Genomic DNA, 26,986 nt, shown 5'->3' on the forward strand with positions numbered 1-26,986 from the left:
AAAAAAAAAAAAAAAGTGGTGGGAGGGGGGCAGTTCTGGTTAAACTAGCTCTTTTTAAAGTGCTCAAAGCACTGTTTTTGGTTCCAAAAGAAACCTGCCACTTCCCCCTTTTTTTTTTAATCTGAATGATCTCAAACCATGAAATCTGGGTCCTGGTGCTGCAAAGCAGTGAGTGCGACATTGTTTTTTGGCGGGTTTGTTTTTCTTTCTTTCTGACCTCTTGCATGTTGGGCAGGGGAGGATTGAGTGGAAGGGGCCCAAGCCTGGAGACTTTCTATGCCCAGGCTGAGCTTGGCACGCCTGTTGCCAGTGACTTTTTCAACCCCCCCAGCCCCTTGCTCACAGGCGTGTTGTCATCGGCAGCTGGGAATCATGCTGACAATTAGCACCAATGTTCCCCGCGAGCGCAGCTTCCAGGGGGGCTTTGGCCTCCGGGAGAGGGGGGATCGGAGCAGGCGACGGACAGTCGCCAGTTGCCAGCAGCGTGGGGACTGGGGCGGGGGGAAGGGAAGGCACAAAGGCTGGAAAAGTGGAGCCAGGTGCTTCAGGCCTGTGTGGCTGTGATTCCTCCCCCACCTGCTCAAGGTCTTGTGAAGATTGTCTGCTCCAGCCTTGGCCCCAGGTCCCTGCTGGCAGGGAGATTATATAACACCTGGCACTACTTTTGCTCATTAAAAACAGTTGCTCTCGCTGGGCCCACAAAGGCCGGGGCTTTTTAGCAAGGGATTGGCTTTAAATATAGCACCAGGAGCTATGGCACGGGGCAAGCTCCCCAGCTCGGCTGTCTGGGGCCAGCAGGACTGTCTCTCTAGCCCCAGGGCGGCCCCCATCCCTCCCCGCCAGCATGGCTTGGGGGAGGCCACGCGCTGCAAGCCGGAGGGGACAGCGCCAGGCTTTGTCAAAGGTTTCCTCTGTGCCTCGGAAGCTAATCCACTCGGGTCATGTGATTCTCCGGAGCTCGGCCGTTCCCGGCGGCCCTGGACGCTGCAACAGGCAGGGCTGAAGGCCTGTGCGTGTGTGGGGGAGGTCGGGGGCATGGGTGGGGGGGTGAGGGCAGCTTTCCAAGTGGCATCCAGCAATTGGGTTGCAGGGTGGAGCCTCTGAGGGGGGCGAAGGGCTGCGGGGAGGCAGGTCCCTGCCTGGGTCAGGAAGGGGAAGAGGAAAAGCAGCTTTTTTAAAAAATAGCAAGGCCTTAAAACAGGCCCGGCACAAGGCCCCGCCGCCTTTGGCAGTGCCTGGCGTGCGGCTCTGGCACCGGCTCCCGGCTCCAGCTGCCAGCCCCCGCACCGCGCCGAGCAGGGGCCTGCTGCTTCCAGAGCATCGGTGCGCCAAGATGGCTTCTGCGGACAGCTGGACTCCTCCTCCTGGCTCGTCGGGGCGGGGGGGCGGATGTTGTCGTCCCCCCCCCGTGCTTCTTGCTCTTGGGGAGCACAGGGTGCACCCAGTGTCTGAGCAGTGCCAAGGGCAGCGGTCAGAGATTAGCGCAGAGGCTGGGAGCCTCCGATCCTGGATGGCACTCCTAGCTTTCGAGGGTCAGCACCGCCCAGTACGTGGTCACCAGGCTGCCCCGTCCCCAGCCTGTGCTCATGCCTCAGTTTCCCTGCCTGTAAAAGGAGCAACTTGCCGGGGCGAAAGAATCAAGACACTTGTTAATAATGTGTCAGACGCATGAGCCGGCCTGGATTGTTTGGTAAGGGGGGACTTGCTTGGCGAGGGGTGTGTAATGGCCCCAGGGAAGGTTGTGTGACAAGGAGCAGTGTCCATGGGTGCCTGGCTGTCAGGGTGCTGGTGGTATCATGGGGGCCAGAAATGCCTGCCAGCGTGGTGGTGTAGCTAAGTGGGCCACTGGGATTGTGTGAAGGAAGGAAGACGGCACCGAGGGGTGACGAGAGAGCCCTGACCTCTGCACGTGGCTTCGAGGCGCTGTGTCTGTGTCTGGTTCTGGTGCTTGGGCTTCAAAACCCAAACTGGAAAAGGTCTGCAGCAGGGTACGAGGTCTGGAAGAGTTACCATGCCCCGAGAGCCCACTGGGCTTCTCGCCGCCCAGCCTCTGCCAGGCCAGGCAACGGGCACCGGGGTGGGAGGCAGTGTCTGCTAGCGGGCGCCTCCGAGCGCAGAAAGCCAAGGCGCTGGGGTTGGAAGTCCTGCTTGGCCTTGAGGGGGCTGGAGCTGGCTGCAATACAGCTGGCTAAGCCGCAGGGCTCCTGGCCCTTCCTCTCAAAGCACCGCAGACTCCGGCCACTCATGTGACCCCGAATCCCCTCGTGGCTCACGCCGGTGGACACGCAGCTCCTGCTGCCCAGCCTCTGCCAGCATCTGTGCCATCCCCCTGCAGTGTGCAGGAGTGGGTAACACAGGCCTGATTTGGAGCCAGACACGAGGAATTAATCACTGCCCACTTCCCTTCGCCCCAGTCTCCGCTGCCTCGCTGGGTTTGTCTTCCGAGCTCGTGCATATTCCCGGTTTTACTCTGCATGTAGGGTTGTTTTGCTCTGTGCCTTTTGCTGTGCGTATGCGCTTCACCCAGGCAAGTCCTGCATCTCTGCTAAGGGGCTGCATGTGTGCGCCCATCGGGGGATAAACTCATTAGAGCAGCTTTTGCAATTGCTCTTCTCCCTTCTGCTGGGAGGCTGCTTTAAATGCCTCCCTCCTCTCAGCTGGTTTGCACTCGGATCCCAGATAACCAGGCCACGCCATGGTGAATCCATGTTGAAGCTAAACAGCATCTTAATCCCAGCTTCCCGTCGGTGCCCCCTGTCGGCCTGCAGACCGGCTGCACGCTTGATTTAAAATGGAAACTCGGCTGCGTTGTGGCCAGCCAGGCCGAAGAGGCTCTCGGTGAACGCTTGCTGGGAGCCGGATCCTTTTTTGCTTGAAATCGAAGGTGCCGGCATGGATTCGAGTGGCTTTTTCATTCCCCGAGCGATATGCTGACAGCAGTGGATGTGGCTGCTTCACTTAGGCTGGGTGCCAGGTCATTTTAAGGCACGTCACTGTGGATGCAAAGGGGTAGGCCCCCCCCACCCCATCTGGATTTGTGCTGAAGGTTGGGCCCTTGGCTCCAGGAGTCCAAGGCAGCCAGTGCAATATTGGACGCTTTGCTCCTGTGCGGGCCACTTGCTGGATTCAGCGGGTACCATAATCATAGCGGTGCAGTAGGTCACTTCTTGACCGTGTCTCATTTGGTCCTGTGCAGGAGTGAACTGGGTGACACAGGCTACGTCTTCTTGAGAAACTGGTGTGTAGCTTACATCGAGGTGGTTCTCTCGGGTAAATCCTAACGGAGGCGAGACGCACTGACTTCTGATCTCACAGTCGGCTGCGGTGAGAGGGTGGGCATCGATCTGGAGTCTCCCGGTGGAAAACCAAGCAGAAGTGCCTGATCTCCAGTGTTGCTGTACCCAGCGGACTAGGAACAGAGCCACGTGCTTTGGGTATCGTGAAGTGAGGGGCATCAGGGCATTTTTGAAACCCCTGGGCAGGATGGGGGGCTGCATCTCTGTCTTTGATCCCTCCTGTGATACTCCCACTCTGTGCCTCGATTTCCCAAAGATGAGGCTAAAGACGCCTGCCTTAGAAAGTACTTCGGGAGCTCTAAGGAAGGCAGCAGAGCTAGACCTGCCTGCAGTCATGCTGTGGTCTGCTCATAAAGCCTTTTCCTGTCTCCACAGTGGCTTGGTGTGTCTCCCAAAGTGATACGTTGCCCTCATTGGGGAGGGTAGAGGTGTGTTGCTATCTATCCCACATTACCACCCTAACAAAGACAAGGCTCTCCCCTGGGCTTCGCTACCGTGAACTTCATCTGTCTGGTCTGTGTGATAATTGCAACCATAACTAGTTAACATGAATTAGCTTGGTGATGCAAGGTCAAGGAAGAAAGATGCATGCTTTAGTCTGTGTTAGGAAAGTACCCTATTTATTCATATAGGCAGCCCAGTTTTCAGTTCCTAATTTTTGGTGGGGTGGAAGTGAGTTGCAGTATCATAAAAGAAGAAAGGTAGCAGTGTTGTCATGATGGTCCAGGAATTGTGAGGGGTGAGGCTTTTTGTGGGTGATGTCTTTTATTGGACCAGCTGCATGGTTGAGAGAGACTTAGACAAGCTCTTAGAAGCAAAGTGTTCTTCATGGCAAACAGTTTGGTTAAAAAGGAAAAATCCTTGGTGGCTTGTTTGTTTTTTTTGGTCTTCATTTCACCATCTTATTTGAAGGTGCATGGCATGCAATTACATATGGTGGGTAACTCTCAGGCCAGAACTCCTTGATATATGGAGTTAAATCCCAGTGGGGAGGAGTTTGCAGATAAATGCTGAGTCTTTGCTTCAAGCTGTCAACTGGAGGAGGTGAGAATCCCCCAGGGCTTTGTCTCTGCTCAGGTGAGTTAATTAAGTTCAGGTGACTCCTGATGCAGCCTTGGGGTTGGGTTCAGATCTTTGTAGACTTGACTTATAAGAACAAAAAAAAAATCCCCTGAAACCTTCCAGGAGCAGGGAATTTCCCCTGGACTCAAAGCCCGGAGGAAACGTTCTCAATCAGCCCTGCGCCGCTGAGGCACCTCCCTGCTGTTGGGGAGCTTGGAGGCTTGGCAAGGCTCTTACTTTCTGTTTGAAAACAAGGCTTTTTGGATAGGGAAGGGGGAGTGGTAAATGGGGGTGATGGTAACACCAGAGGGTTGGGTGGCTTGGGGAGAGTGAAACCCAGGTGCTGCATGGGAGGGGAAGCTTCTTCCTCAGCCACCAGCTTGCAGGAAAGGAGTCAAGGCGGCAAGAAGGTGGTGCTTGGGTGCAGAGAAAAGACCACTTTGTGTCCGCCCCAACAGAGGTAAGAAGCTCTGTCCCCCCGGCGCAGATGCCCGGTTAGAAACCTCAGCCCTGCAGCCTGGTGCGTCCTGTCCCCATTCCCAGGACGCATAGATCCTGGGGGGGCATTTGTCATGGGGCCTGGAGCCACTTCAGTCTTGTGAGTCTCTCATGGGAGAATGGCCTTCTACTACAGCAGCTCCTTATTCTTCCCTCGCACCCATATCTGCATGTCTCATGATTGTGTGGGCAGTGATAGGCCTAACACTGCTCCCACGTGGCTCGTTCTCTCCTCATTTTTCGCTAGGCAGGCATATGCTGTGCAGCGGAGTGGGTTTTGGTGGCTCTTTCTACCGTGCCTGCCACCCTGTGTCCATCAGGAAGGCAGTTGGCAGAGTCGTCCTAGCCAGCAGCTGCAGGACAGTCCTCGTTTCCTCGGGCCAAGCTCAGGGTGGTTCCTGACAGAGCTTTAGGCCTCTGTGTCTTGCCCCGGGGGGGGCAGTAAGTTTGATTGCACTGAACACAAGCCTCGCTTGGGTTCCCGGCCTGGGCCACGGAAGTCTTTGATGATGGAAGCAAAGGTATTTGAGGTATTTTTGCAGTGACCCATGGCTTCCAGAGATGGATGAGGGTAGGGTGCTTTATTTCATAGACATTAGAGCTGGAAGGGACTTCACGAGATCTTTGTGTCCAGCCTGCTCAAGGGGCAAGAAGTCAGCTGGGGTCAAATGACCCCACCAAGATAGGCATCCAAGTGTTTCTTGAAAGCATCCAGAGTAGGTGCTTGCACCACTTCTGGGGGGAGTCTATTCCAGGCCCTGGGAACTTGGACAGTAAAGAAGTTTTTCCTTATGTCCGGCCTAAAACAGTCGTCCAGTGGTTCGTGACTGTTGGACCTAGTCTCCCTTTGGGGTGCTTTGGTGAGCAGGCGTTCTCCCAGGTCCTGGTGCACACCCCTTATGTACTTATAGGCTGCCACTAAGTCACCCCTGAGCCTATTATAGGGGCTTTAATCCCTCTTCCCCCTCAGGCTGCCCCTGCTAAATATCTCCTAGTCCAGCTGTCGGCAACACTGGGCTGATCAGCACAGCTCGGGTCCAAGAAGGCAATTTACTGCTTTCAACTCGCCCGTGCCAAGCTGGTGAAGCACCCCTGCCCATCCCACGTGGCTCATAGGCAGCTACTGGACTGGAAACTGGGGAGATGCATCCTGTGGCTCCAGGGGACAGATCCAGCCCGTGGGCCATATATTCCTGAGCCCTGTCCTAGGAGAAGCAAGCCTATTCCTAGTGAAGAGAAAGGGATGTGCGGGGAGCAGAGACCTGCTCAGCCGGCTGTTCCTGGTGGTATCCCAGGCAGTGCTGGACAAATAAAGCAAGGCTCCAGCCTGCTTGATCTCCTCTGGAGGAGGAGAATTTCCCTAACCAAATCCTCACTTCTGTTTTCGCAGGGAATCCTTCTGTACAGCAACTGACTTGGCTCTCCACTGTAAATATTAATGCTCCACCAAACGGCCATTTGCAGAGTCAGCATTTGGAAAACAAACTTCCCTGCCCTTGTCACGTGGGATGCTAAAGAGGTATCCGTGGCTGGGAGAACAGATGGCTAGTGCTGGATTGAATCGTCACAGGCGGCGCTTCCCCTTCCGGGATATGCAAAAGCCTATTTCTTTTAATCCCGGCCCTGTTGGTCAGAAATCTGGCGAATCCTTATCTTCCCGGCTTCCCTGTTGTTGCTACATGTGGCTGGAGGAGCGCGGAGCTGGTTAACATCAGATCTGAAATGCGATAGAAAGTTGACTTATCCGGAATAATTAGTGTCACGATCCTTCTGGGTAATATCCCTCCCCCCGCCAGATAATCAGGCTTCTCAGTAGACTTTAGTTGCAGTTCTGTACAGCAAATAGCCGAACTAGGCAAAAAGATGAGGAATAAGCATCGTGTTTTAGCATCTCCAAATCGCTAGTTAATAAACAACGTGGAGTTGTCTCGCTGACCAGGAAAATCCAACTGCAGGCTAATTGGTTTGGTTAATACAAAACCTCCTGGTTAATTAGCTTTCTGGATAATTGCCTCTCCACTATGTCCTGCAGTGCATCGGCTTCAGGAGAACTTGTATCTAGGGGGACTTTTGGAGCCTGGGATGGGATTTCTGGCCCAACCCAGGAGGGGACCGTAACTGCCCAGGTGGTTGGGGTGCTCACTTTGATTGAGCTCTGTCCTCTCCGTTGGAGGACCATCGCAGCCCGGGGAGTGATGCGCCGTCTTCTGTTTTTTGGTTTGCTTTTTTTGGTTGCATCTTGAAGTGGAAGCCTCTTGAAATAGTGCTTTTTGGTCAGATGGAAAGCCATTTCCCAGCCAGCTTTGCCTGTGCCCAGCCAAAAGTGCTTCAGAACTGGCATCCCGTCTCTTCCACCCTCCTGGAGGAGCTGTCCCACAGGGCATCCTCTAGTGACTTTTTGTCAAGTCTCCTTGTCCGTGGGGCCTTTGGGACATGACTAGGTCTTGTTGCCTGGAAGATAGCTCTACTCTCTGGCTTAAACATTTCCTCCTTTGGCTGAGTCCACCACGTTCTGCTCAGGCTTCTTGTTCGGTAAAGTTGGCTCCTCGATCTCTATTCCCATTCGGACTGCCTTCCCCAGAATGTCTTCTGAGGGGTTGTTTGCCATGCCCGAGCTCTCTTGGGAGCCCTGGGAGTGGGAAGCCACTCCGCTTTGCCTGATGGTCTGGTGGTGGACCAGTCCCTACTAGATCATCCCAGCCAAGGCTTTGTCCAGCCAGCACTTAAACACCTCCAAGGATGGAGACTCCACAACCTCTCTGAGTGACCTGTTCCAGAACTTTACTACCCTCCCAGTGAGAGGTGTTTTTCCTAATATCCAACCTAAACTTCCCTTGCTGTGACTGGAGCCCATTGCTCCTTTGTTCTGTCATCTGCCCCCACTGAGACCAGCCCTGCTCCAGCCTCTTTGGACCCATCCTGCAGGGAGCTGAAGCCTGGTATTAAATCTCCTCTCAGTCTTCTCTTCTCCAGACTAAATACACCCAGTTCCCACAGCCTCTCCTTCCAAGTCCTGTTTCCCAGCCCCCAAATCATTTTTGTTGCCCTCCACTGGACTCTCCAGTTTGTCCACGTTCGCTGTCTAGTGCGGGGTCCGTAACTGGCCACAGGACTCCAGATGTGGCCTCCCCAGTGCTGAACAGAAGGGAAGAATCACTTGTCAATCTGGTGTCCCCGTTAGGGCCGGCTGCCTAAAACTGCTTAGCTTTTGCAGTGCCAAAATCATTCTGAACTAGGTCCTTAACATGCTGGGAGTCCGTCCAGCTGCATCCACAGCTGCCCTTTACAATGGTAAACCTCTTGCACTGGTGCAGGAGAAACGGTCCAAAGGACCACAACACGCTCCTCTTGAAGCCGTGAGCGTATCTTCCACAGTGGCAGGACCCCGATGGTTCCCACATCTCCCTGGGCACACTGGTGTGGTTTGGTGGTTAGGGCATTCTGCCTGGTCATTTGAAGTTCATGATGTTTTCACAGGTTGATAACGGTGGTTGAGACAGGCTGTTGCTGCCTGGAGCTGAGGGCCCTGCCTGCTCGACAGCTCCATGATTTTTCCATAAAAGATCATCCTCTTGGTTAAGGGACTTATCAAGGGTTACCTCCTTCGTGGCTGGGAATCCCAGCAGATCTGCTGCCACTGTCGCTAGCCCAGCCCTGTTCCACAGCCGGCTTGCGGTGCGACTGCAGCAACACCCCACGCAGGCGACGGCGTGTGTTTAGTTGTGGACATTGTATCGATGATTTTGTCTCCTGGGCGGACACGCTGCCCTTGCTTTATTTTGGAAGCTTTTCCTTAGTGAGTTTTGCAAGTCAGGGGCCCTGAGTGATTCACTCTGCCACAAACGGGCCTTTGCTCTCCGTGGTTAGAGAGCACGTGAGCATGTCCGGTCGGACCTGGAGTTTTAGCAGCACACATGGCGGGGAGATCTGAGAATGTGTCCTGTTGTCCTTCCTCCGCCCGTAAACCCAGTCTGGGTATTTGGAGCAGAGCTTGCTCACCTGTAAAGGGCCAGGGACTCTGGCTGCAGTATATTAGCACAGTGAAACCGTCGGTACGCTATTGGAGATGGGGAATTTTGTAGAGAATATCCCGACTGGTGTTTGGTGGCAGAGTCGGGGCAAGGACTGGGCAGCCACAAGAACATAAGAACTGGCATTTATTGGGTCAGTCCATAGGTCCATCCTGCCTGGCCTCCTGTATCACGCAGGTGCCAAGCCAGTCTGCTTCCCTCTATATGCTTTTTAGTCCACACCCTTTGCCAGCCGATCCCCGTGTCCCACCCAGACACGCAAGTGGTAGGACACGCGTGGCGAGGGCAAGGGTCCCTGATGAACAAGTCTATTTCACCTCGATCCCACGAGCCCCTGAGGACCTTGGCTGGCGGCTGCTACATGAAGCTGTTGCCACAGGTGTGTATTTGGCGTGGTTTATGGACACCTGCCCCTTCTGCGAGGGGAGAGGGGGCCCCGGCACGCGCTTACCTGGAGTGCACCAGGCTGCAGCCTCCCTTCACCGCCTCCTCCAGAACTGCCTGCTGGGGTCCTGGCTGCACGTCTCCCTGCACCTTTGCATTTATGCATTTCTCATTCACAGTCCCTGGGACCTCCAGGTCAGCCTCCTCAGCTGGCCCATATACCTGACCTGAAAGGAGGTGCTGCCTGCGAAGACCCCCGAGAACTGCAGAGCTGCTTTCCTGTCCCTGGTCCAGTCCCATTTGGGCAGAGCTTTGCTGGGCAGTGTCCACTGTCTCCTTGGACTCATTCAAGGGCCAGTGGGTGCTAACCTTGGACTTCCATCCCTGTTGTGTTATCACTTGTGCCAAGTATATAAAATATGGGGGGGGGGTTTAAAGCTGTTCTGGCATTTTCTAGGCTCTGCTCTTTTTTTGCAAAATCTGTCATACATATTTCTATGGCTTTTAGGCAGTGGAGTGGGCTGGATGTGCCTTAATCGCCCCATGTTCCCATAGGTGAGCTGGCTCATTCCAATGCGGTTCAGGCACCAGACTCTCTGGAATTTAAATTGGGTTTTCTTTGATCACCTGTGATTTTCTGCTGGTCTCTGAACGGTGACCCACATTTCAGATCCGGGACAAGGAGGTGCAATGCTGTTAATTCAGTTGGAACAAACCTGCTTCGGCCCCATGTCAGCACAGCTCCTTTGTGCCAAAGAGAAGCAAGCTTGCGTTCAGTGTGGGCTGTGGCACCAGCAAAAGTTTTCCCATCAAAGCTGCCTTTTGGTTGAAGGAAAACATCTCCCTTTATTTTCATCCTCGGTGTTTCTCTGAGATCCGTATTTATCAGGACTGGGCCCACAGAGCTCAGCCTCGGAGGAGCAAGCCCAGCTAATAGCTCAGATGTGAAAATAGTGGAACTGTAGGGGGGTCTGAGCTAAGTTCACCTCTGCGCTTTATCTCGGACACGCACGCAGCTTCGCATGCTTTGTAGATGTATTAATTATCCTCTGCTACGTGTGCAAGTGCTAACAAACCTTCACTGTTCAGAGCAGGGGGCACTTTATCTGCCTGTTGCAGAAGATGTGGAAGAAGGAAGCAGAGCAGTGAAAAAAGAGGGCATTGGGGTGGGAGCTCGGTGAGAGACGAGGGTGGACTAGTGGTTAGTGTTAACCTGGGGCTTGGAGAAGCAGGCCAAAATTCAGCTCTGCTGCGGGCTCCACGTCTGACTTTGGGTTGGTGATTTGGTCTCTTTGTGGCTGGTTCCCCACCTCTACACTGGGATTAATGGCTCTACCCTGCTGTGATAGTGGGGCTTCAGATGGGCCCCCAAATAGGAGGATAAACTGGGGTTACCATGTGGGAGCTTCTGGTGCTCTGCTGAGACTGTTCCTCCTTGGTCCCCACCCTGAGGCCGTGGCCCTAAATGTCTCTCCACTTTTCTTCCAGACTTGCCGCATTCCCCACCATGGGTGACATGAAGACGCCAGATTTCGACGACCTCTTGGCAGCCTTCGACATCCCTGACATCGACACCAATGAGGCCATTCATTCTGGCCACGAGGACACGGATGCTCACATCAAGCAGGTGCCTGGGGAGCCTGGGCCCCCCGACCATGTCCTGCCCCACGCGGACATCACTGCAGTCAGCGTGATCGTGAAGAACACTGTCTGTCCCGAGCAACTCGACACCCTGGATGGGCGCAGCAAGGATGGACACATCATCGGGCCCCGTCTGCTGCAGAATGGCTTTGGGGCCTCTGAGATGCCCAGGTCCCCCACACCCAGGGCAGTGGAGACTGTGGCCTCCTCCAATGGGGAGTGTTGGGTGAAAGAGAAAGGAGCCAAGCCCTTGGACATCTTCTCCCACTTCAGCCCTGATCCCAGTGATGACAATGCAGCATCAGACCTAATCGACAGGCCCCGTGAGTGTAAGCCAAAAGAGAAGTCCCTCTCCGTGCCCTCCCTCTCTCCATCACCCACCCCATCTCCAACACCTTCACTAGACTGCAAAGAGCCCATGAGAGAGGGCACTGAGAGCCTCCCGCCAGCCTTCCCCCAGCCCTTTGATCCCAGCCAGCCCAGGGGCGTGAACGGTTCCCCCTCTGCCCTCCCCTGCATTAAGAAAGAGGAGTCGGACTCGGAGGAGGCCGCGCAGGACACCAGCCCCAAGGGCTTGGCTGCAGCATTGGGTGACAGCCCTTTGGATCACCTCAAGTCCGTCACAGTTCGCTACTCCACGGATGATTCCCCCATCGCGTCCTGGCCCAGCTCGGAGCAGAACCTCGACAGCAGTGCCAGCAACGTCCCCGAAGTGAAGCACTCCCCCTCCAGCCCCCCAGAGCCGTTCTTCAAGCCTTCCCCGCCAGCTGCTGAGAGCCCACAGCCTCCCGCCTCTCCCAAGCTGCTGGGCAGCTGCTCTATCAAGGAGGAGCCGGAAATGCTGGAGAAGCCCATGGGAAGTCCACGGAGCATTTCCAGTGCTGATGAGGACGTGGAAGACAACAACACAGATTCCCCGTCCTCCAACTCCTCACGGCCCCTCAAAGTACGTATCAAAACCATCAAGACATCCTCAGGCAGCATCACGCGGACAGTCACCAGGATCCCTTCGGATTCAGAGCCCGGAGTAGTCAAGCTGCCCGAAGAGCAGGGTTCCCAAGAGGCTGGCAGCGAAGGCACCATGTTCCCTGCCTCAGCTGACAAAGAGGAGGGGGCACTGGAGGTGCCAAAGGAGAAGCTGGAGCTCTCCAGCCCCTTGAAAACCATCGAAGGGCCCAAAATTGTCAGTGTCCAGCTGGGCGATGGCACCAAAATCAAGGGCACGGTCTTGCCTGTCTCCACCATCCAGAACGCCAGCAGTGCCATGCTGATCGCCGCCAGTGTTGCCCAGCAGAAATCCGTGGTGCTCCCGGCAAAGACGGGCAAGGCCGTGGCCAAGAACATCATCAACCTGGTGCCTCAGGCCCTCCCCAAGGCGGACACAAGGTCCAACATCAGCACAGTGACCCAGACCACCACCATCACTACCACGGCCAACCAGAAGGTCAACGGCACCACGGTGGTGATGGTACAGCCACAGAAGCCTTCTCCGACCCTCGCTGGCACAGTCATTTCCAGGAGTCAGTCCAGCCTGGTGGAAGCCTTCAACAAGATCCTGAACAGCAAGAACCTCTTACCCACCTACAAGCCCAACCTGAACCCTCCGGCAGACTCCAGCCTGACTCTGCCACCCTTTGGTTACCGCTGCCTGGAGTGTGGGGATGCCTTTGCCCTGGAGAAGAGCCTGGCGAGGCACTATGACCGGCGCAGCATGCGCATCGAGGTGACCTGTAACCACTGCACCAAGCGCTTGGTCTTCTTCAACAAGTGCAGCTTGCTCCTCCATGCCCGGGAGCACAAGGACAAGGGACTCGTGATGCAGTGCTCGCACTTGGTCATGAGGCCCATCGCCTTGGATCAAATGATTGGCCAACCCGACATCACCCCCCTGGTCTCGGTGACTTCCCTCCCAGCAGGCAAAGTGGCTGGGGTGGCTCAGGAGGCTGTGGCTGTGGCCAATGGGGCTCAGGACCTGCCCATCTTGCCCCTGAGCAGCAGCTCAGAGCAAACCAGCTACAGTTGTTTCCGGTGTCTGGAGTGCAAGGAGCAGTGCAAGGACAAGGCCGGGCTGGCAGCGCACTTCCAGCAGGCCATGGCTGCCGGCACTGCCAGCAGTACGGTAAGCAGAGTCTGGCCAGCCATTTTGTGGAGAAAGGTGCGATGACCTGGTGGGGATGTAGGGATGGGGCAACATAGCTTTTTCTCCAGGCTGTAGGGGTGTGTGATGCTGGGGCTGGTCCCTTCCCCTCTTACGCATTACATCCAGGGGTGTCAGAAACATCTGGCCTGTAGCAGGGTTTCCCTGGGCTTCTGGGGATTCAAGATGAGCCAAGAATTGAGGGAGTGGGGCCTGCTACCAGATTCCCTATGACAGAGCTCTGACGGGCATGTATGTCTGTGTGTGAACAACAGCTATATAAACCTCCACCCCACTGGATCCAAGTCCCCCAGAGGCTCCTTGCAGTTTGGGGTACAAGTGAAGCTAGGTGCATGTAGTATATAGCGGTGCCCTGGGGCCTGCTGCCTGACTCTGTCACCCAGCTGTCAGTCCAAAATGCCTCTTTTCCAGGGGCAACCTATGCTGCAGGAAAGCTGGGTCCTGAAGAGGAATAAGGGTCAGAGTGTTTAAGCCTCCCCCAGAGGCACTGGGTGTTGGCTGCAGCCTAGGCTGGGGGTGGGGACTGAGCTGTGCCACTGCTCCTGCTGGGACTCAAACCTGGAGGGTCTTGGCTAGAATCATAGAAGTAGGGTCGGAAGGGACCTTGTACATCTTGAAATCTGACCCCCCCAACCTGAGGTCTTGCCCCTCTGCTTAGGGTCAGACTGCCCAACTTATTTGGGGTCAGGAAGGAATTTTTCCCCTGGTCAGATGGGTACAGACTGGGGGGAGGGGGTTGCCTTCCTCTGTGGCAGGGGCACAGCCTCTGTCTGGGATCCCATGTGCATTAACAACCTTTTGCAGCAGTAGGATGTTGGCTGCCCCGTCCCCCTGCTTTCCTGGGGCAGATTCAGCTATGACGTCTTGTAAAACTACCATCGACCCTGACGCACAGAGTGCAGATGCTGGATTTGTCTGGGATGGCTTGGACAGGGCTGATCCTGCCTCCAAGCTGGAGGTTGGACTAGGTGTGACCCCTGGAGGTCCCTTTCAAGCCCACTTCTCAGTGATTTCTGTAAACTGGGAGACTGAATACTATATTTTCTGACATGCCACACACCCACAACGAAGCCCTGCACCTTGCTGGGGGAGGACAGAATGAAGACCAGAAGGGGTTTTTTTGCAGAATTGTGGCTGAATCTGGCTGCATGAAGCAAGGGCAGTGTCTGCTCATCGGCATCGGTCACCCCTCCCTTGCTGCTCAGCCAAAACTGCCTCTCTTCCATGTGGATGGGAGGGATCCAGGCCAGCATCCCCGTGCCTCTCTTCAGAAGTCAGCTTCCTTGCTGAAAACACACCCCTCAATTTGGGATGGCTGATTTGGGGCAGGGGTGGAGAAAGTGCATGTGGTAGGTAGGCTAGTAAGTGCATCTAGGCCCTGGGGGTTGTGGGATGGCACTGGAGGACTGTGCACTGGAGGTCAGTAACAGCTGCTCAGGCACTGGGTAGTAGTCCGTGATGATGTCTGAGGAAGGATTTGGGTCTGGGGGCTTCTGGAGCCCAGACCTGCGAGGATGCCAGGAGCCCGGGCAGGCCTCTCCTCCTGCCACACTGGTGAAGACTGGGCTGCCTTGGCCCTGCTGGGAAGGTCTGACCGCTTCCTGCTGGCTGTCTAATGAACCAGGATGTGCAGCCACCACTGCTGCTGGCAGAGCTGAATCAAGACTGCTTCCAGGGTGGTGGATCAAGGAACCCCCAAAACAGCTTAATCTTGGGAGTTGGGCCCAGGCAGGCCAGCGTCCAGGTCCTTTTCCATGTCGCTTCCTACCTGGAACCACTAGTTCCTCCAGGTGAAGGACCGCCCTGCTCGTTCCCCCCCCCCCGCTGCAATGGTGCTGAAGCCTTGGGGTCGCGCAGAGAAAGCTGAGCTCCAGGTCGGCGATCTGCCAGACCTCTTGCTTCTCTGGAGCTGCAGCAAGGCACCTCAGTCACTTGGCCCCAGTGGAAGCTGATTGCTGCAATACCCACAGGCTTGCTTGAGCTGTCTGGAAACGCTGTGTGTTTTGAGGAGGGTCCGTGGTGCGGGCCTGGGGTTCCTGGACTGTGGAGTTGTGGGGTCCAGCCTCCCCTCCCCCAGGGAGCGTTTTACCCACCTGGTGCCCGAGCTGTGTTGGCACCCACCTGAGGTTTGAGTGGCAGGTGTTTTTGCTCCTTGGCGTGCCTAAGCTGGGGCTGAGGGTGGCTTGTAGACCCAGAGGTAGGGCTGGCTCGGAGGCCTGGCCGTCTTCCAAGGAATGTGTCCCTCCTGTAGTGTGTTCCTCCAAGGAATGTGTCCCTCCCAGATGGATCTGGATAGTACTTAAGGGTAGGATGGATACAGAGACCTGAGCTGCCTCCCAGCTCGTTCCAGGCTCCAGTTCAGTGCACACAGGCTGGATCCCACATCTCTCTTTTTCCCCACCCCTCTTTTTCAATCTGTAGTTTTGGTCCTTCTGCAGCCCCTGGCCTGGGTCCCTCATCTCCACACATCCACCTCTTAGGCCTCAGCTTCTCTTCCCTGTGCAGTTTTTCCTCCCTGCTCCTGTTCAGAGGACTTGGGAGCTGGTTTCAAGAGCAGGTGCTCTCCAGCCAGACTACCTTAAAAGGCAGCAGCTCCAGCTCACGTCGAAGTACTTCACCTCCGGTTACCTGCGGCCACATCCATGATGGGGTTGGGCACCTCCTGGTGGGGACTTTCAAGCCAGGCTTGGCTCCTAGCACAGCCAGTGGATGTGATTTTGCTTTTGTCAGTGCCCTGCAGGTGCTCACACCTTTAGCTCTGACTCCGAGATTGATACAACCCCGATGGCCTGTGATATCTCTCCTGTGAGCTCTGCCACAGGGACTGGCTTGGCCAGAGGCTCAGTTCTCTTCCCTCCTGGCCCTCCCACTGCAGATGGGCTTCTCAGTCCCATTCTTCTTCTGCGGCATTCCTCTGCGTGCAGCTGCAGCTGTCAAAAAGGCAGCAACACGTTGGGGAGGATTAAGAAGGGAGTTGTGAACAAAACTGAAAGTAGTATAAAATATCCTTTATAAACCCATGGGGCACCCACATCTTGAATTCTGTGCCCAGTTCTGATCCCTGCACCCCAAAAAGGATCTAGAAGAACCAGAGAAGGGCAACAAGGATGATGAGTATTGCAGAGGGGCTTCCCTAGGAGGAGAGAGGCTCTAGTCACTTTAGAAGAGAGATGCTTAAGGAGAAAGATTTACAAATGGAGAAGTGAAAGTCATAGGGATTTAGTATCGACTCTCCCCGTGCAAGAACTGGGGGTCGCACTATAAAGCTGGTACGTCGTAGATTTAAAACAAACACCAGGCAGTTCTCTCTCACCCTGGGTGGGATTCAGGCATGAGACTGGTTCCCAGCAGATATGGGGAAAGCTGAGAGTTTAACCAGATTCACAAAGGGACTGGACCTGGCATTGGAGAAAAGGGGCACCAGTAGCTATTGAGCTGAATCGGAGCATCTTGGACTTTAAATGCTGGAGGCTGTAAGGGAGAAAGGAACCATGGAACAAACCTAGGTCAGACCCAGTCACTCTCCCTTTCAGCACCTCCTCAGTGCCCCCGTGTGACACTGGAACCTGGTCAGGATGGACCTAGGGTCTGACCCACTCAGTGGCCATTCTCATGTTAACAGGTGTCCAAGGTGGTAGGAGAGGGCCTATGCCCAGCATTTGTCCCTCATGGAGTCTGGAGGGGCCTTGGGGGCTCTGGCTGATGGCCCTGTGCCTCTCCTTGACCCTGCAGGTGTGCCCGACATGCCCCATGATCATGCCTAACCGCTGCAGCTTCAGCGCCCACCAGCGGATGCACAAGAACCGGCCGCCACACGTGTGCCCGGAGTGCGGTGGGAACTTCCTGCTGGCCAACTTCGAGGCGCACCTCAAAGAAGCCTGCCTGCACTTCTCCAGGAGGGTGGGCTACAGGTAGGTCACGCTATGCTTGGGTGGGATCTGGGGTATCCAGCTCCCCTCATCTTCCTGGCACGGGTGCAGCAAGACCACAAGTCCCTGTGGGATGCATCCACAAGGAGGGCCAGGAAGAAGGCATTCCCCCCCCCCCCCCAAACCCTGCTGGGAACCCCTTCCCACACGCAGCCCCTTACCTTGGAGCTGGCCCCTGCCATGGCTTGCAGCTCTCCATGAAACCCCACTGCACCCCACTTCTGTATGAGGAGCTGGGCCCATGGGGCCCTCCAGCATCTGCAGGCAGCAGGCTGGAGTTGCCATATGCTCTCCAGGTCCCTGCCCCAGGGTATAAAGACCTCTGGATCAGAAGTAGCAGGGCTATTGAGGTTCTCCATGGCCCTGCAGGCTGGCACATGCTGTAGCTGTTCCTCGTGCCCAGTCTGTGGTCTGATGCCCTTAGCAGGGAGGCAGTTGAACAGACAGTCGGGGGATGTGGGGGGCGGTGAGCAACCTGTGGGGAGCTGGTTTGTATTCGCTGCCCAGAGCTGCAGCAGAGGACCTCAGGTCTCCATGTGGCACCATGGCCATGCAGGGCCTGCTGTGGGCAGGAGGGCAGGGGAGTCCAGTGGCATGGCTGTCACCCTCCTCTCGCCACAGGTGCCCCAGCTGTGCCGTGGTGTTCGGTGGCGTGAACTCCATCAAGTCCCACATCCAGACCTCGCACTGCGAAGTCTTCCACAAGTGCCCCATCTGCCCCATGGCATTCAAGTCTGCCCCCAGCGCCCATGCCCATGTCTATACCCAGCACCCGGGCTTCAGCAATCAGCAGTCAAAGTGAGTATCTGTGGTTTCTTGGCCAGACCTTGCCAGTCTGGGGACAAGGGGCATTTGGGTACTCCAGAGGGCACAGGGGGAATTGCTCCTTGAGTGTCAGGTTAGTCATACTGGACCTGCCACATCACCAGGGGCTGCCAGGTGCTGTTCCCTGGCCAGCAGGGAGTGGCCCTGAATCTAGAGGCTGCAGCATCTCCCTGGAGCTGCATTTGGACCCTTCACAACGGGGCATTGAGTGGGACTCGGGGACAGGCAGGGCATGGTGAGCAGCACAGCCTGGCATCATCCCTTATGCTATGTGGGGGGGTGGGGAGGAGAGAGGGGCAGTCTACACAGCCCTCGGTGTGTGGGGAGGACTACACACGTGTCCCCATGGGGTGCGAACCTGGCCTGGGATGGGGAACTCCCAGCACTAGTTACAAACCATCTCTCATGCTCTCCACTTCCTCTCCAGGATGATTTACAAATGCGCCATGTGCGACACAGTCTTTACCCACAAGCCCCTGCTCTCCTCCCACTTTGACCAGCACCTGCTCAACCAGCGGGTCAGCGTGTTCAAGTGCCCCGACTGCCCTCTGCTCTTTGCCCAGAAGCGCACCATGCTGGAGCATCTCAAGGTGAGGTGGACGCTGGTCGCAGTCCCAGGAGGTCTTGGCTGCCCGAGAGGCCTCTCCCTCCCTCAGATTTTGGGCAGGTTGCTCCCCTGTCTGTGCCTCAGTTTCCCCACCTGTTAGGGACCTGCGGTGAATGACAGCAAGATGCTGGTGACCAAGCAACACAGCAGAGAGGGGAAGAGAAACAGGCAGGGAGCAGAGCAGCAGCTCAGGCAGCGGAAGGGGATCGCAGTGGCACTGGAGGAGGATACAGGGCTAATTTGTGGCACTCCTGCCAAAAAGGTTGGCCCCCACTGGGTTGCCGTCTGCCTTGGGGGAGGCGAGCGTGTCTGCCCCTTGCTGGCCACAAGAGGTACTGCAGGGTGAGGAGATGGGATAGGTGGTAGTCATCCATAACAACAGTGGTTTTATTTGCTCAGATAAAACCATTGTTGTTTTATTGCGGGGGATGGGGAAGTGCATATGATAGTGGGACACACATCTCAAATTAAAATAAAAAACACTCAAATGAAAATAGACTCAGGGCAGCTTACAATAAACCATTAACTGTAGCAGTAAATTCTCCCAGAACTAGAGAACTCCAGAGCGAGCCCTCCGTTCCCACTTCCCTGCCTGTCGCCATTAACAGCAAAGCCCCTGGCAAAAGTTCAAGTCTCAGCGCATCTGCCCCTGCCCTGGGATCTGAGCACCAATGAGCCCTTGGTGTGTCTGTACCCTCTCGGGGATCTGAGTGCCCCACCTCTAAGAGATGACGGGCTCCTGACCCAAAAATATGCAGGGTCAGGGCCAGCTGGGGTTACGCTCTCAGCAGTCAGTTGCTGCTGCCTCATGCATGCAGCGCCTAGCACATTAAAGCCTGATTTATAACCAAACAAAATGAGAGGTGGAGGGGAACTTGGGAGGTCACATCTAGTCCAACCCCCTGTTCAAAGCAGGACCATCCTCAGCTAGATCATCCCAGCCAAGGCTTCTTCAAGCCAGGTCTTCGAAACCACCAAGGATGGAGACTCCCACCTCTTTGGTGGCCTCTCCCAGTGCAGTGTGGGCCCATCTCCTGCCCTTCCATGGGAAAAGACATCTGAGGCTTCAGGCTATAACTGGGCCAGGCAGGCTCTTCCAAGGGTCTCTCTCCTCCCCTTCCTTCCACCATCATCCCAGTATGTGTGGTCGGGCTCGTTCCCCCTGCCTCTGGAGCTCCAGGCAGGCTGACGCCAATGTCCCTTTGCTCCCCAGAACACTCACCAGCTGCAGAGGGCCAAGGAGGATGCGGCCCGGAAGCCGGCTGCCCTGCTCACGCCCAAGCAGGAGCCCATTGAGGCCCCAGTCTCCAAGCTGTCAGAGTCGTCATCATCGTCCTCAGAGGACGATGAGCCCCCCAGCTCCCCCGAGCTGCGCAAGACCAAACGCAGCCGCTTTCAGCGCAAGACGGACACGGCCAGCAAGTCCAAGGGCAGTGGCTGGACCTGCGGCGTCTGCCACTCCTGGTTCCCTGAGAGGGACGAGTACGTGTCCCATATGAAGAAGGATCACGGGAAGGTGAGGAGGAGCCCAGGCTGGTACATGGAGGGCAGGGCAGCGTTCCTAGGAGCCGGCAGGACCCTCGGGTTCTGCTCCTGACCAAAGGATGGGGCCATCTGGGGGTTACCAGAGGGTCCTGAGAGTCCTGGTTTCCTGGGTTCTGTCTGACTGCTTCACCTTGGAGAGCAGCAGTTTCCGTGCCTCAGTTTCCCTGCCTGACTAGATGCTCTGGAGCCACCCCCTGGGCAGGGGCAGGGAGATGGTGGCTCAGTCCAGCTACCCCAGACCACTGTTAGAGCACAGGACGGGTCTGGGGGGCGGGGAAAGTGATTCCCCATTGCTACAGAGCCGGAGAGGGTCCCACCAGCTGCCGTGGCAAATGCCCTTTGGACTGCGGCCAAGTAACCAGCATCTCTTACCCTTTGCAGTCAGTGAAGAAGTTCCCGTGCCGCCTTTGCGAGCGCTCCTTCTGCTCCGCCCCCAGCCTCCGGAGACACGTGCGCGTGAACCACGAGGGCATCAAGCGCGTCTACCCCTGCCGGTACCGCACCCCTGGGCCAAAGGAGAGCTGGGCCAGCACCAGTTCCGTGGCGGGGTGGGGGGCAGAGTGGGAGTACAGGGTGCAGGAGCCATAGGCGTTGTGTGTGGTGGGGGAGGGACTGGCTTGCAGGATTCCTGGGTTCTCTTCTCAGCTTGTGGGCCATGCTGGGAAGCAGGACGCGGAGCCTGGTCCTGACTCTGCCTGCCAGGACTGATTGGCCCACAGTGGGCCTGGGGCAGGGGCCTGAGGTGTGATGGACAGGGCATCTCACTTCCGTCCTTCCCTGCCCTCCAGGTACTGTACAGAGGGCAAGCGCACCTTCAGCAGTCGCCTCATCCTGGAGAAGCACATCCAGGTGCGGCACGGTATCAAAGTGACCGACCAGACCCGGAGCCAGGAGGTCGTCATAGCCCGTGTGGGCACCGGTGGCACCCAGGTAGGGGCTGCAACTGTGCCTGGGGTGGGAGGGGAGCTGCGACAGACCTGTCCTGCTCCTGCAGCCACCTCTGGGGCAGAGCAGAGCTCCCCAATCATGGTATGGCAAGACTGGCATGTGGCCAGGCCCCACTGACCCCATCTCCTGCTCTGCAGGATCCCCTTCAGCCAGGCCAGGAGGAGTTGAAGCAGGGCTGTCAAACAGGGCCCAATACTCTCCCCCCAGTAGCCAGGGGAGCTGGGGCTGGGGCTAGAGGCAGGACCTGCCACAGAATTGGGACCCCTGGATGCAGATGGACATGACCAGCACTGGTGGGGAGCTGAACAGACAGGCCTCACTCAGTCCCCCACACCAACCCCATGCTGCTGCTGGCCCCACAGATCTGACCTAGGAAGAGCCCCTGAAATCTGGATCCAGCCCAAAGCAAATGTGATACCCCTGCTTTAAAGTCACCCTGTGTACTGTGGCTTGTCACCATCCCCCATCAGCACAGTGCTGGCTTGGCCTAGCCCCCACCTCCTGAGTCCCCAGCCAGCTCTGCTGGGCCGTGGCACAGCCCAGCAGGGCTTTGGGGACCCTTTGTGTGCAATGACCAGAGGGCTTAGGGCACCCGGCTAGGGCCACGCAGCCATCACAGAGTCCAGAGCGCATTGGGGCTCTCAGCTTCTCATCACGCCTAGTGTTGGGGGCCCAGCACCTCCCAGTCCCCACCACCCTGCTGGGGAAGAGCTCACGGTGCCCCCATACCACTAGACGTTAACACCCCCACCCCACTCCTTCCTCACAGGGGCCTGGCAGGAAACGGAAGCTGTCATCAGATGACGGGGACTCGTGTAGCGAGGAGCCTGACAGCACCACGCCACCATCCAAGACTCCCAAGGGTGAGCGCCGGGCCCCCTTCCGGTGCCGCAAGTGCGGCTACCTGGCGAGCAGTGCGGTCGACTTCCAGGAGCACATCCCCCAGCACCGGACAGACGAGAGCTCTCACCAGTGCCGGGAGTGCGGGCTGTGCTTCACCTCGCAGGTCTCCCTCAACCGCCACCGCTTCATCACCCACAAGAAGAAGAAGGGGGCAGCCGAAGCGGAGGTCCCCAGTCCTCGCAGCCCTGGGGAAGGGGGCACGGCCCACACGCCTGACGGCAAGCTGGCCTGCAAGGTCTGTGGCAAGAGCTTCGACAGCCAGCTCAACCTGAAGACACACTTCCGCACGCACGGCATGGCCTTTATCAGGGCCCGCCAGAACACCAGCCCCGAGAACTAGGGGGCCAGGAGCCCCGGGGGCTGCTTCCTGCCTGCCCTTGGCACAAGCTGTGAAGGGAAGAGGGATCCTTATTTATGAGCCTTGTCTGACGCCGGCCAGGCCAGCTCCAGGGCATCCCAGAGCCCCCAGGCTTTGAGGGGCAGTCAGCTGGGCAGGGTGGGGGGCCCTGGATTGTTCAGTAGGGCTGCACCCATGCATAACAGGGACCTACCATGGAGAGGGGACGCCAGGCAGCAACGGAGCCAGCTGTGCCCAGCACCAGCCCAAAGGCTGCTGGTGCGTTTCAGCTCTTTGGGAGTCGGTCGTGTTCAGACTGGGCCAGAGTGGTCAAGGCCTCAGCGGTGGCTGGAGGTTGCTGTACCAAGCTCCCCCTCCCGCATCGGAAGAACATTGCTGGGGTCCTGCAGTGGCACCCAGCCAGGGGGAATGCCGCTCTGGTCTTGCAGCCCGTGCACAGCTCTGATCTCTTTGCCCCGATCCTCTCCGCCACACTGGCTCGCGGTGAGCTGACATCGGCCTGCCCAGGGCTGCGCGGTGGGCTTTCCTGGGGGCTGCCCGAGCTGGCTCGCCTGTGAGACTAGACCCTCTGGGGAGAGGCAGGGCAGCTGTGGGGCCAGGTGGGTGCGTGCGGAGCAGGCTGGGCTCTGGCTTCAGCCCCACCTGTCCAGAGAGCTTCCCACCTTGGTCGAGGGGTGACGCGATGCCCCGAGATCCCTTTCCTTCCCCCTCTGTAACTTCATCCCTCTCCAGAGAGCAGTCTCCCAGCAGGCCCCACGGCACCAGACACGGAGGCACACTTGGTCACAGGGTTTGTCGACCTCCACGGTCTTTCCCTGATGCACACACACATTCCTCCCCCCCCACCGTTCTCGCACACCTCCCTGCCTCTCCGGGGAAGGCCCGGGCTTCCTTCCTGAACTGCGGGTGTGCGATGGGATCAGCTGTCCCTTTTTCCTTCTCCCCCTGTCCTCACGGCCTGGCCCTGGGGCAAGCAGGCAGGACACAGTGCTGCTTCTCCGCCCCAGCAAAGGGGGAGGCTGGGGGCCGAGAGCTCCAATCTTGAATCTGGGGGTGCTACGAGAGCCTGGACCCAGCATGCATCTGACCCCGGCCGCAGGAAGAAAACCCACTGTCGTGAATTATGATGACCCTTGTGCTTAGAGTGAGCTGAGCATCCTCATTCCACCCCCCGCCCCTGGGGCCCCGATCAGGGCAGCTGTCCAGGGGGCACCAACACTTGAATCATGGCTGTGGGCACCGAGATGCCCACAGAGTGCTCACTGCAGTGAGCTGGCACCTGCCCCTCACCCACCTCCCGGTCTGAGCCCCCCCCCACGATCGCGTACAGGGTTCGGGAGCATCTGGACTGCCCTGGCAGGCACGTGAAGCCAGGCAGGATGGGGATGGCGCCGGGTCCCTCAATCATGTTTGGAGAAACTTTTCTATCGGTTTAGTTGTTTTTTGTTTTAAATCTTTCAGCTTCTGTGTTTCAGTTCGGGCGTTCGTGTGAGTGATTATGACTTCGATAACTGAACGTGGGGCTCTTCTCTTAAATTTTCTTGTGAACAACTCCTAACCTGCTGTAAAGATCTGTAACATACACTAAGAAAAGAAACAAAATTACTGGTGTGATTTTTTTTTTTTTTTTTCTCTCTCAACATTTTTTTCCCTTTTAGAAGAACAGTTTTTTTTGGGGGGGGGAGGTTGTTTTGGTTTTTTTTCCTCCTCTCCCGTGTTTTCTCCCACCCCCTCTGCCAGAGGCCACGTGGCCACGAGGAACAAACAGCACTGGCTTTTACTTCTGCTCGTCTCCCTTAATTCCCAGCAAACCGGGTTTTGAGTGAACGTTTGCACCGTAGCATCCGAGGCTTTAAATAAACCTCCCCCTGCCACCTCTCATTGTAACGGGAACCTGATGCTTTCGTCCCGCTCGCCTTCCCCATCAGTAAGGACTATCCCATTTTAGTTACACTACCAGGAATCTAACCCAGCTGAAATGCAAGGTAACTACATGTCTGACTTCCACCTCCCTCTGTAATTGTTGTCTCCCATCCTTACCCCCATATATTTTTTTTAATGTATTAGCTTGGGGCTGTGAATGTGTAAATGATGTGTAATAATATAGAAGAACCTAAAGTTTCTACCAGTTTTAGGAGAAAGGAGAAAAAAAAAAAAAAACAACTCAAAACCAACGGCTTTGTAATCGGATTTTGTCCCAGACCCCCTCCAAGCACTTCAGTGCCTTTAGAACGACTTGTGTTTTAAAAGAATTTTAAAAAGAACAAAAAAAAAAGAGTGGGGAATCTGTATACTTGTTTTTAGAGGGTGGGATGCGGGCGGGAGGGTTGTGAACTGATTATGCTACATTAAAAGTATGGGCACTGCAACAGGCTCTCAGGTATTCCTTATTCTTGTAGTAATAATGCGATTAAAACTTCTAGTGGTTTCACTCCCGCTGTGCGTTGTGTTGCTTCCTCGGCCCCTTGCTTCCCAGTGCCAGCCAGGCTTGCGCCCTTGCTGTGGGGGGCACTGGAGCCGGCGGGCACGAGGCCGGTAGTGAGACCCAGGGCGGGGGTTGTGGTCCACTCAGGTAACCTGCTGGCATCCTGCACTGGGCGGGAGGCCTGGCAGGCCTGAGGGGGTTTAGGAGCCAGGGGTGGGCATGGCCATTGCCCTGCTGGTACCTGAGTGGGGGTTCAGCACTGGACCCCAGTGGTTCCTGGTTTAAGGGCCTTGCCCCTTGGGTCTGACCTGCATTGGGGTCAGGAAGGAAAATTCCCCCATGCTCAGATTTTGAGGGTTGCCTTGTTCTAGCTCCGGGGCAAGGCCTCTGCCCGGGATGTCTTCAGCACGTATTAACCTTTCCTGGTGCAGGGCGGTAGCTGCTGTGTTCCCCCTGCTGCCCTGGGGCAGGTTTGGGGGTGATGTCGGGGCTGACCGTGGTTTCACGTAGAGCTTAGGTGAAGAATGGGTCGGCTGGTTTGGGCAGGGCTGATCCAGCCTCAGGCAGGGGGTTGCACTAGATACGACCCCTGCAGCTCCTTTCCAGCCCCACTGCACTGCAGATGGAAGGACGGCCCCAGTTTAGCAGGAAGCCAAGAACTGGAGGATGCATCACGTTTTGGGGGCTGGGGTGGGCATACGGCTTATTTTGGGCCTGGTCCCTTTGAGGCCCTGCTTGCCTCTCCCCAAGCCACAGCCACGGCCTGGGCGGGAGATGCGGACTGCAGTGGAGGCGCCCCCAGAGCCTGGCCTGACTACTTTAGAGGGGCAGTTGGGAGCTGGCCCTTTGGGGAGGAGGTAGGATTTACCCAGTGCCACAAGTGCAGGGAGCCCCTGCCCAAGGGGAAACCCCCAGGACCTGAGCACATGGAAGGGGAACATGGCGGAGGCCCACACTGCTGTGACAGGAGCAGGCTGCTGGGGCTGGATCCCAAACGGCTCCATCTCCAGCCAGGCCTGAGGCTACAGCAGCCGCCGCACCCTGACCTGCTTCCCCTCTGTGCGCGGGGCAAGCACCAGCCCCTTGCGGCTGCTCCAGCACCCCCCGCACTGGGGGGGGGCCCAGCCTTGCCTGGGCTCCTTGCAGGAGGCAAACCCTACCCAGCATTGCATCCACCCCCGAGGCTCTTGACCAGAGCAGGGTTGGTCCCACCCCTGCTGCCCCTATGGGGCCCGGGGGGACAGCAGCAACCCTGGGTGCTGCAGTAAGGCCTGATCCTGCTTGGATTTGGGGAACATGTGAGGTCCCTTCCAGCCCAGAGCCCCTGTGATTGCTGCTGGCCCAGCCTTTTAACCCCCCACTCTCCCAGAGGCAAAAGTGATGCCCCCACCTTGGACTGAAGCATGAACCCAGTCCTGGCAGCTGTCTGACCCTGGACCTGGGCTGGGCGCACATGCGCGTGGGTGGGAGTGCAGGGCCTGCAGGTCCAGGCTAGACAAGCTCGTGGCTGATTCAGACGGCAGCTTCCTGAGCAGGGAGGGGCCCGCGGTGCCTCGGCATGTCCAGGTCCCCGTTGCTGCCTGCCCAAGAACGTGCTCACCGCCCCCGGCACCGAGGAAGAGGAAGAAGCAGTGGGGCCTGGTCCTGCCCGAGTCCCTGGGGGTGGGCGACCACGTGGGGACCCAGGGCTGTGTCTGCGCCTGCAGCACCGTCCGTCAGAGCTTCTTCACATAGTTCCCCGGGAATAGGCCCTCCTTGCCACGGAGGCAACCGTGCCACCAGCCCGATGGGTCTGCAGGGCAAAGCCGTCAGGGTGGAGGTGCCCTACTCTGCCCCTGCTGCCCGCCTTGCCCCAGCCTGGGGAGGCCCTTGCTGGGTACAGAGCCCAGACATCTGGCGCCCACACAACACCCCCACTTCTCCCAGCTTGGACTAGAAACCCTTCTTTGTTAACTACTAGGAGCCCTTTCCCCATCCCCATCTCCCTCTCCCATTGCTGGCAACAGAGCCCAGGCATCCTGCGTGAACCGCTAGCCCCCTGCCCCACGCCCACCCCAGGGCTGGGACCCAGCCGTCCGGGCACTCACCCTCACGGACGATCTCGATGAGGTCATCGGCGTTGAAGCTGAGCTCGTCAGTGTCCTGGGCATCGTAGGCGTACAGCGCCCGGCACCGCGGCAGGCACGGCTGCAGATGGGGCTTGGCGCGCCCACCGCCCGGGACAGGCTTGGTGTCCTGCGAGAGCCTCCGCTGCAGCCTGGGGGGGTGAGGCGACCAAATCAGGCCAGGGGGCGGGCACCACGGGCCGGATCCAAGGGCCCCAAGATGGGGGGGGCCTGCGCTTGGGAAGGTGCTGCAAGGGCAATGCAGGCGGCA

At 57.2% G+C, this 26,986-nt stretch overlaps 2 protein-coding genes across 5 annotated transcripts in view; one reads left to right on the forward strand and one right to left on the reverse strand.

Annotated features, from left to right (window-relative positions):
• ZNF687 (zinc finger protein 687) overlaps positions 1-26,986 on the forward strand; it is a 39,143-nt gene that overhangs the window by 7,422 nt on the left and 4,735 nt on the right. For 2 of the 4 annotated variants that reach the window (XM_019556926.1, XM_019556927.1), the window contains exons 2-9: positions 10,760-13,031; positions 16,803-16,981; positions 17,621-17,797; positions 18,252-18,414; positions 19,645-19,947; positions 20,358-20,470; positions 20,765-20,906; positions 21,694-23,799. In XM_019556926.1, coding sequence (XP_019412471.1) covers positions 10,779-13,031; positions 16,803-16,981; positions 17,621-17,797; positions 18,252-18,414; positions 19,645-19,947; positions 20,358-20,470; positions 20,765-20,906; positions 21,694-22,167 — 3,804 coding nt within the window. In that variant the 5' untranslated portion in view covers positions 10,760-10,778 and the 3' untranslated portion in view covers positions 22,168-23,799. Of the gene's footprint in view, positions 1-881; positions 1,010-10,759; positions 13,032-16,802; positions 16,982-17,620; positions 17,798-18,251; positions 18,415-19,644; positions 19,948-20,357; positions 20,471-20,764; positions 20,907-21,693; positions 23,800-26,986 lie in introns of those variants that run through there. The other 2 variants (XM_019556928.1, XR_002105024.1) reach the window with 2 other exon arrangements.
• The window catches only part of LOC109324706 (unconventional myosin-Ie-like), an 11,612-nt gene continuing 10,757 nt past the window's right edge, over positions 26,132-26,986 (reverse strand). The window contains exons 26-27 of the mRNA XM_019556737.1: positions 26,698-26,867; positions 26,132-26,402 (exon numbers count right to left, since the gene is read on the reverse strand). Coding sequence (XP_019412282.1) covers positions 26,326-26,402; positions 26,698-26,867 — 247 coding nt within the window. The 3' untranslated portion in view covers positions 26,132-26,325. The remainder of the gene's footprint in view (positions 26,403-26,697; positions 26,868-26,986) is intronic.

The sequence above is a fragment of the Crocodylus porosus genome, unplaced genomic scaffold (genome assembly GCF_001723895.1).
Source record: "Crocodylus porosus isolate Cpor-Errol unplaced genomic scaffold, CroPor_comp1, whole genome shotgun sequence".
Classification (NCBI taxonomy): domain Eukaryota; kingdom Metazoa; phylum Chordata; order Crocodylia; family Crocodylidae; genus Crocodylus; species Crocodylus porosus.